Consider the following 10,055-nt stretch of genomic DNA (forward strand, 5'->3'; position numbering starts at 1 on the left):
TGAATGGGGTCTAGTGCCAAATATGGACCGATATTCATAAAAGATGTACTTATTTATGTTGAATTTCATAGCGACACTAATATTTACAAGTAAATTATGGGCGTTTAAATGATTTTCGGAAGGTGACTTTGTATAGGGGTTATGTTCTCTTATGGACTGATCAGCATTAATGATTTTTACTTACATATGTATATAAAAAATAGTTGAGTCAATTTGAACCATAATTATGATATATCTGGTTGTATGGGTCCTAAATGAAAAAAAAATACCAATTTCAACCAAATTTAGCCCTTTTACAAAAAAAAAAAGTATTTGCATCAAATTGCATGGAATCATCTTGAAAATTGTGACCTTTACTTGAATAATAACGTTTACATGGACACACAGACGGACGTAGAGACTTCGTTAAATCGACTCGAGAAGTAAATCTGGGTTGAAAGAACTGAATACTTAAAGATGGGTATAAAATGTGCGTTACAAGCACAAAAATATCCAAATAAATATAATGGTGTAGGGTATAAAAACTCATTTATCATTTTCAAGGATGTTATCAAAGTATATTTATGTATAAATACTTATTATATTATATATACTGATAGACAGTATAAGAAAAACACTAATTGGAAATTTGATAACTAAAGAATTGTTAAATAAAACAAGTTTAGGCATATTAATATCTGTAATTGTTATTATTATCGTTTATATTAAATCTACTTCATTTATTTTATCATTTTTTAAGGATGCTGTTAATCCTTATATGTAATTCATTAGCCATTTTTATGTATAACATATTTTTTTTTTAATTGAAAAATTAAACTGTCAAAAACCATTTGACATTTTTACTCTACATATAATCATTAGTAATTAATAATACTCGTACTAAGTAATACTGAAAATAATACCTACCACTACATACATAAATACATGTATTTGATAGTTGAATGTTTGAAAACATACAATATTTAATTTTCAATATGTTTATTAGTTTTAGTACTTAAATAATGCCGGTTTAATTATTTGAGTTTATGCTTAAACAGATATGGTTTAATTGATACTTGTCTACATATAAATATTTTTATCGTTTTTTTTTTAATTTTAATGTAATAATATTTTTTGGTTTTCTACATTAAATAACAAATTAAATTTAATTAAACAAATTGTAGGCAAATAAGGAACTTAAATATTAAAAAATAACTTTAACTAATTTTAATTGATCTAAATACTTCGAACATTATATAAAAAAACATTGCATTTGACTTTGCCGAACTGGCGCTAAACCATCCTCAGGGAATTTAGAAAAAAATTTAAAACAAAGACATTGATTTAAATTCCTTTGGAAATATAATTCAAAGCTCAATACGGGGAAGAGTGGTACAACAATGAAAATATAATTTTTTTAAATATTAATGTAAAAAAATGAAAATATACGTACGTATAAAATTGGGACTATTAAAATATAAATAAAGTCTATGAACTTTCATTAGAACTACAAATTAACTATTAATAATACTACATTTAAATTTAATTTAAAAAATGAGTATAAAATTTTTATAACAAACAAAAGAAACAACATTTTTAAAACTACAATAATTATGTATGTATGTATGTAAATAATTAATATGTATGTTTTTTTAATTAGTATTTAGGATTTAGCCTTTTGATGATTTGATTTATTTAATTGTAACTTAGGTAACTTAAATATTAGACATCCATACATACGTAGTTGTCATCTAAAATATGAACAATCAAAACATTGGAAAATGTTGTCGATGTGAGATATTATATATTTAATATTTGGAATACATATTGCAAATATTATGTCTAGTTCAAAACATCTCGGGGATTGGAAAATAGAAAATAAGCTACAAGTTTTTTTTTTGATCCAAAAATGTATTCTTCTGACCAACATACATATTGCTTTGCTATTGTGTATATAAAAGTCTAAATGTTTCTAATTTAAATTAATATGACATTAAACATATGTGTATCAAAATTTGTATAATAAAATGGAGGGATTTCATAAGGTAAAAGGACATTAAAATATAATCAAAAAACTAAAAAATAAAACTTAAACATAATGTAACCGATGATCTATGTATGATTTTTATTATCTGATATTATATGTTATATAAATAATATTTTTTTATATAAATTTGTTAATGTATGTATGTAAATGCGTATCCTTATTTAGTAGATCACATCAGCTTATATCAAATGTATTAATTTCTAAAATTTCGCATTAAAAATTTGTAAAAGTAAGCTGAAATGATTTACAGAAGGCTTTTCATGTATAGAATATCTATTTTCGAATTTATCTTTCAAATTCTAAATTATAAATGTTTTGTTAATATTGGTAATGTTTGTTTACATCTAAAGTAGTAAATAAAGAATAATAAATAAATGTTAATGAATGCTTGTAAATATGTATGTATATGATTGGTAATAATATGTTTATCGTCGATAGGATCCGTTTTGTTTCCTAATGATCCGATAATTCTGATTAGAGCCAAAAAGCTCAACGTTTATACTTAATGCACTGTATATACGTTAAACTTTCGAAGATAAATGTATATACTAGGTAGTAAAAATATGGAATAATAATAAGAATAATAAAAGGTTAACTTTACGAGTCATGTAATCCATTGAGCTCGATGCTTTGATGTTCTAAATTACGTTTTAAATCCTCTATTGTGCTGAGTATTAAAGCTGCTTTATCTGATGGCGTATTAATGTTGAAATCAGTCTTTGAACCAAATGATGACAAATGGTTCAGATCTTGACTATTCGATTTGAGTTGAAGCTTTCGATTGTGTGCGGGGAATTCCACGCTTCCGGTATTGTACGCTTTAAGACGTTGTTGTTTTAAAAGTTCTTGTCTGGTATCTGTGTAGTATTAACGTATAAATAAGTAAAAAAAAATAAATATTAATAAAAAAGTAACTATTCAAGCTTTTTATAGTAAGTATGTATATGCACCTTTTTGTATGGGGTTGCAATTGCCTGTACGATCAAATGATGGATGGTGGTTTTTGTATATTTTACGTTTTAGTGGTTCACTTTGTGGACAGTAGTTTAGAGACATTGGAGGTCCTTTATTTTGAAGTTGTGAAATGAAATTTGTTTCTTTGATAACACTATCTTCACATTTAGAATTGCATGAAAATTGAACTGGTTTGCCCAAATCTTGGTCAGAATCACTAAACTGGATATTCTGAGTACGAGAAGGTGGCCTTAAATTATTCGCTTGAAATTTGAAACATCTCTGTTGGGGCGTGGGTGATGCGACTGGACTAACACTTTTTCTTTGAACTAAGGGAGAATTGTTTGAATTTTTTCTTATGTTTCCTTCCGAGGGTGTATTTTGATTAATAAAATTGGTCAAGTGGGTTTTTCGGGGACTGCATTGTCCCAATTTGGGACTACCAGGTGGTGACAGAGTTTCCAATTTTAAAATTTCAATGCGTTTGTTGACGGCTGCTGTTAATTCCTGTTCGCTTAATTCGGATGACATATGTTTCTTTGGTGAATGTTGTTGATGTTGTTGCTTTTGAACATCTCTTTTCGGTTCAATTTCACAGTTCTTAATCATTTCAACACGTTTATTGGCTAATGGATTTAGTCTACGTGGACTGGCTACAGGAGTTTCACGGGAAATACTAAATAAAAAATATTTAATTAATATAAATAAATCTGATCATTTCAATTTTAACTATTAAAGCCTACAAAGCAATCAAATAATAGCAAAAATTTAAATATATTATTTTATTGTATAAGAATATGTATCATACTACAGAAGTTTGTTTAAATTTCTTCAATTTAAACTTTTAACAAAGATACAGTCTTTGACGTACTCAACTATTTTTTTTTTTTTTTGAATGAGGACTGTTAGCGTTTTTAAAGTTAAAGGGCCAGATAGACTACACAAGCGGCTTGACAAACATACCAATGTTTTACGTTTGTGCAAGCATGTTGTGTAGTGTATGAGGGTGTTTCGTGCTTGTACAAATGCTTGTGGTTTGTTTGTACAAAAATTAAAAAGTTTTGATTTTTACACAAACATATTGAATTTTCGTCAAACCGTTTGTATGGTTTATATTCATTAATAACATCATTTCCATATCTAAGAAAAACTGACATCTGTATCTTTGCAAGTCCACAAAAAATCTGTGTTTGTATGAGCAATGTTGGTGTAGTGTGTGTGAGATTGAAAAATGTATGTTTGTCAAGACGCTTGTGCAGTCCATTTGGACCTTAAATTATATGTGAATATACATACACATGTAAATTGATACTGATATACTAACTTCAAAAGATTAACACTTACCTCTGTAAGCTATTTCTCATTGAAAGCAATATGGATTCGGCTTCCATTATTAATTGTCGATATTTTACATCCGCTTCAAAATCTGCCTTTAATATTGCTTTCTCGCTCTCTGCTACAGTCATACAACGATTTTCATGTACACTAGTAAATACTAAGGAACTCGAACGGTGGGATAATCTATGAGGTGTAGTGTGACTAAATCTGTATAAATTAAAATTAAATTAATAAATTAATTTCTATATTAGAACAAAAGAAATCCATAACTAAATAAAAAATAACGTTTTACTTTTGCTTTTCACTGATTGATATGCGTTTTCTTAGACAAACAGGAGTTCCACCAACACTGCGTGTTTCTCTTGGTTTACGTAGAGGAGATCTGCAATGATCCCTACTTTCAGAACTCTTCTTTCGAGTCTTATGAAAACGTTTCCTTCTTCTTTGAGCACTATTTGCTGCTGCCGAGATCATTGTTTGTTCGTTCGACAGCTTTAGACTCCTTGAATTGCGTGATCTAAGAGACGCCTTTCTATGGGCCATTAAAGGACTTCCTTGCACATAATAACATTTTCCCAAGTTGACTTGGTGGTCTTTATTTTCACAAATTTCTTGTATTGAAGAAGTATCAATGAAATCGATATCTAATAAGTCATCGGTGTCACATTCGTCACCAGCATCTTGCCCCGTATCCATGTCGGTAGGGCAGTCAGTAGGATCAGAGTCACTGCTACAAAGAAAAACAAACATTTAAAACATTTACATACATATGTATAGGTATAAGAGAATTATACCTTAAAATGTCAGTCTCCTTTTCGTATATGTAACTTTCATCAAATTTACCCATCATTTCATTCAATGTGGCATCGTCGTCACTTGCCACAGCCAAAGGAGCTTCTTGACTTTTCTTGTTGCCGGTAGCAACAAGATCAGCATGTTGATTATAATGTAACTGCAAGGACCGCTTTTTTCTAATGGTATTGGGTGTATAGCATCGTTGCATATTTTCCACTTCTGTCAATGAGGATGAAGACTCTGACGACACACATGTCATGATGCTGGAAAACACATAGAAAAAATATACTTACATATGAACATATGCAATTTGTAGAGTGTTGTGTTTTTCAATTGCACTTCATTATGAGTACTTGCAAAATACAAGGGAGTACATTGCTGTTTTGTGTGCCACATCATGTAACTTACTTGTTGTTATTATTATTTTTCATACTCAAGACTGTTGCACCTAAAGTACTGTTCCTGATACCTGGGGAGACTGAACGTTGAAAGTCTTGATCAAGATGTATTGTCGATAAGGCTGACGTCGAGTGTGATGATGTAGATGAGAACGTCATTGAGGATGTTAATGATGTGTTTGTAAGCGATCCACCTGAGTGGTGGTGGAGATTTTGTTGTGGTTGTTGCTGCTGTTGTTGTAATGGGTTCATTGTAGAACTTGATGAAGAGGTTTCAGTAGTAGAATACCATGGATTAGTGCGTATTCGACATCTTTGTCGGGGCGATGGAGCTGCGAGAAGTGGAAGAAAAACAGTTTATTTGGAGTACGATACGTTTGTTTATACTCAACTTACATTCAAATCCTTTCAAAGTTGGTATGACGATAGTATTTCGAATAGGCAGTGGACTATTAACTTCGCTCGTTTCCCACGCTTGAAAAGTGGACGACGACTTTTCGTATGGTTCTGTGAAAATATTTTGTTTAGCTAATGCAGAATAATTTTCTTCAATATTACGATGAGCAAATGAGGTTTTCGGCTGAAAATGCGTATATGTATGAGCAAATATTTAAAGAAATAGTGGTATACTAGTTGGACAGCAGAACTTACCAAGGGATCAATGGGTGACATCTCTTCAATTTTATTCAATCCAAATTTATATCTTTGAGCTTCTATAGCCAATGAGTTTACACTTTTAGGGAAATAGTGGGTACCAGTTCGCATATTTACATAATATTCTGGCGGTGTATATCCAGCACCAGGCGATGTCCCATCTGTTGAGTAACCTGTCGAATATGCACTTTCTGGGGATGATAGACTGACCAGAGGTGCAGAAGGATTTCCTTGAAGAGAACCTGGATGAATACCCGTTCTTAATTTACTTCTCACACCATTGCGATTTTGTGAGTACGAAGTATTTTTTATATCCCCCCTGGGGCTTTGTGTTGCGAAGTGAGAACCATTTCTTGAAATACATTCTTCGCTGCCTGTACGAAAACTTACTATTATAGGATTTGGCATCTTTGATGGCAACAATCGGCCATATCTGGTGGAAGCATCATCTTGTGTTTGCTTATTGTCAGAAAATACTGTGGTAGTATGTTTATGTTTTGGAAATTGTTCAGATTTCGGTCTTTCAAAATCATTAATTGTGTTATCAAGCAGCTTCTCAGGATGTCTTATTAAAGTACCAAGTTCATCAATTTCTTCGTAGTGTACAGCATTAGGATCCTCGTCTGATGGTTTGGAGTCCGCTAGGGTATGTGATTTCATGTCAGTTGAAGTTGAAGTAGTATTGCTATTGATGGGTGCAACAAGAGAATGACAAACTGCATTTGCATTCGGAATATTATTGGAGTTCATTGATGGTTCTTTAGAGCCCGTGGACCAAGATAATGAAGAAAACGATGAAGTAGAACAATTGAGTTGGTGCTGTTGCTGTTTAGAAACGATTTTATTGTCTTCGCAAGAATTTTCTCGAGTATTGGGAGCTGTGTGATGATTGCGCAAATACTGCTGACTATGATGCTGAGGTGCATACAAGAAATTCTCTGATTTGGGGGAGATGACATTTTCTCTATCTGGCGACTGCCAACCATAACGACTCTGAGTCTAGAAATTTAAGGATCAACTTATTAAAAGTTCTTTAATTGATATTATTGATATAACACTCACATGATTTTGTATGGGAGATACTTCTCTACGCCTATTGGGACTGGAAATAACGCTACTATTGCATCCTGTAAGATTGGCACTAGAACTATTTGAATTCGTATTGGTCCTATATGGTGATGAACATCCGTTGCTATTGTACAGGGTGAAACCTGTAGCTGCATGCTTTTGTTTATACTGCTCTCCAGTCGGTATGTGATCGGAAGGCGATACATTCTTATTTTTGTTGCTTTTTTTACGAGGTCTACCAAGATGGTTTTCCATCCATGTTTTTATTCTGGATCCAAACATTTTATGTTAAATATTTTTTATTCGCGTTGACTGTTTTTTTTTTAATGCAAATATGAACTTATTTTAAGCATTTTTGAATATTTATGGTACTTGAAATACTGGTGGTGCATTTTTTTAATAGTGGGCGGATATACATAATTGGTCAATTTGATTTTCACTGGAATAAAATAATATGTTCTTATGCATTACTTTATATATTTTGTAAACATGTATGTAACTCTATAATTTAAAATTCGTTCGTTAGATGCTGTGTCGAATAATAGAAATAAAAACTTTTAAAATGTTTTAGTATTAACAATATGCAGTTAAAGTTTGAATACGGTGTACAATACTACTGGCATTATTTTAAGTTATCTTTTCATTCATACTATTTATTCAAAACGTCCCCAGGGATCAGTTATGAAAGTAAGTGGCAGCAGAAATGAGACAAACATAAAAACAAAGTGTTTGTGATTTCATCAAAATAGGTACTTATAATAAAATGCAAAAACTTTTATGTTAACCTAAAAATATCACATCTATAATTCTTTTGTTTGTTACATTCACTGTGTATACTTGAAAATACATAGCGCAGATTTTGATGTGACTATGCATTATTCAAATGAAAACTTACATACATATGTATGTATGTAAGGGTATTTGTAACTTTTACCATTAAGTAGAATACGTAACTACATTGAAATGTTTTATAACCTTTTTCACAATTTCCTTTTTTATTGTTCTAATAACAATTTAAACCAAAAGAAAAAATTCAATCTCCTCTCCGTCAAACACATATATAAAAATCACCCAACATTTTTACTCGTTTCATAAAGATACTCTTTTATGCTCGTAGTTACAATATGCATGTAAATATGTATGTACATGTTTACGTGTGAAAGTATGTATGTTTTCTTTTATTTGCTAAAAGAAGAGGAAGAAGATATGATATCCTCGTGTTTCCTTATTTGTATGCCTTAAATAACGTTTACTGTTATTGTCTTTGTTGCCATTGTACTGTAATGTTTACTGTGTTCTTTTGTTTTGTTTTTTATTTTACTTTGTTTACACTTGTGTACAACGGCAATAAGTATTCTCGTACTAATGTTAAGATGTGGTGTAGCTTTTCTACATACTCATAGACACACTCACATAAATACTTAGAAAATAGAAACGGTAAATGGAATAATAAGAGCAAGGACAATTTGAAGTTACAATATGAGAGAAATAAGTTGATGAGATGATATGAGATGAGATGAAATGAAATAAGTTGAGATGAGATGAGAGTAGTCCTTACATTATTTTGTATGTAATATTAACCGGAAGTCTGGCACTTTAGGGTGGGTGGTGGTTATGGTGACTTTAACAGAAAAGAAAAAACGTTTAAAGTTCCTTTTTTTCTTTTAATTCGATTTTATTTCATTCTGTCGGAATTTCTTAAAGATTATTTTCCAGACTATAATTTTTACATAATCATATTGTTTCACTTCTTATTAAATCCTAATCACTAAAATGTTTTTGTTTATTTCGCAATAGCACAGATACATTCGTTGTAATTGACGTAGAATTTATTAGATTTAAATAATTTGGGATTATTTATATATGTATGTATGTATGTACATATAAATATGTATATGTGGTTAAGATTATTGTACATACACAAATACTAATATTTTCTTTGATATTTTTATTATAATTTAAATTAAATAAAACCAAATTACAATATTTTAAATAACTTATTAAATGTGTGTAATTTGCTTACTAAGGCGTCTTGGGATTATTTTTTTCATTTACTCCATTAGATACACAAGTGAATATTACTTGTTAGTGTGTATGTTGTCTGTCTGTCTGACTGCTGTTTTAAAATATTTTATGCAAAATCTGTGAGTCTGCGATTTTATGCCGTTAATAAGTGTTATTCCAAAGGAGAACAAAAAACAACTAAATTTTCTTCCGTAGACAAATTGTCCTCCGTGGAGCTGCAGAATTCACTTGTACAGTTTGGTGCTAAAATACTGCGTGTTTTCTCTCAAATTTTATTTTCACTGTTTGTTTTCTTTTCATTCTCATGCACTTGCGCAATTTTATTTCATTTGTTTGAGTTTTTAAGTTACACGGGTGGCATGTGTTTGCATCCGTTTGTTGACATCTCCACACCAGCACTTCAGAGGATGTGTTGTTATTTATTTGTTGAACTTGTTTTGCATTTCTATACGTAGCTATAAATGTACTTTCCTGCACGGTTAGCTACAGTTATTCAGTATAATTTTATCTACCAAATATTTAGTGCATAATAGTGAACATTACATGTGTGTCTTAAATATAGATATGTACATACATATGTATGTATTTCAAAATATTATAATATCACAATGCGGGGTATATTTTGCGAATAAGTACGTATAACTTGAGTAAAAAAGTATAATTAACAATACGCTGCGGTTCAATTAATACACTTTTGACCCGACTTTAGTGTCAATATGAAATCTATGTATCTAGAAGCGTTTCGTATTCATTGAAATTAAGTCGTAGGATGTTTTCATATACTTAAATGCACTTTA

The 10,055-nt window shown here is 30.6% G+C and overlaps 1 protein-coding gene across 3 annotated transcripts; it reads right to left on the reverse strand.

The window, feature by feature from the left end:
- Positions 1-746: 746 nt before the first annotated feature.
- On the reverse strand, positions 747-9,407 carry LOC119599636. 3 transcript variants are annotated; one of them, XM_037949500.1, is made up of 11 exons: positions 9,154-9,407; positions 8,792-9,001; positions 7,228-7,672; positions 6,163-7,164; positions 5,908-6,091; positions 5,522-5,843; positions 5,113-5,376; positions 4,611-5,048; positions 4,325-4,525; positions 2,977-3,656; positions 747-2,883 (listed from the first exon to the last, which is right to left on the reverse strand). In XM_037949500.1, the coding sequence occupies exons 3-11, from the start codon at positions 7,513-7,515 to the stop codon at positions 2,624-2,626; spliced, it is 3,639 nt and encodes a 1,212-aa protein (XP_037805428.1). In that variant the 5' UTR covers positions 7,516-7,672; positions 8,792-9,001; positions 9,154-9,407; the 3' UTR covers positions 747-2,623. The 3 variants fall into 3 exon arrangements, with proteins under 3 accessions (XP_037805428.1, XP_037805429.1, XP_037805427.1); XM_037949501.1 differs by lacking the exon at positions 8,792-9,001 and having other exon boundaries at positions 4,611-5,045; positions 9,257-9,407; XM_037949499.1 differs by lacking the exon at positions 8,792-9,001 and having other exon boundaries at positions 9,257-9,407.
- Between the last annotated feature and the right edge of the window lie 648 nt (positions 9,408-10,055).

Source organism: Lucilia sericata, unplaced genomic scaffold, assembly GCF_015586225.1.
Source record: "Lucilia sericata isolate MDLA Ls3-8-SP2 unplaced genomic scaffold, ASM1558622v1 Contig000083F_arrow, whole genome shotgun sequence".
In the NCBI taxonomy this organism is placed as follows: domain Eukaryota; kingdom Metazoa; phylum Arthropoda; class Insecta; order Diptera; family Calliphoridae; genus Lucilia; species Lucilia sericata.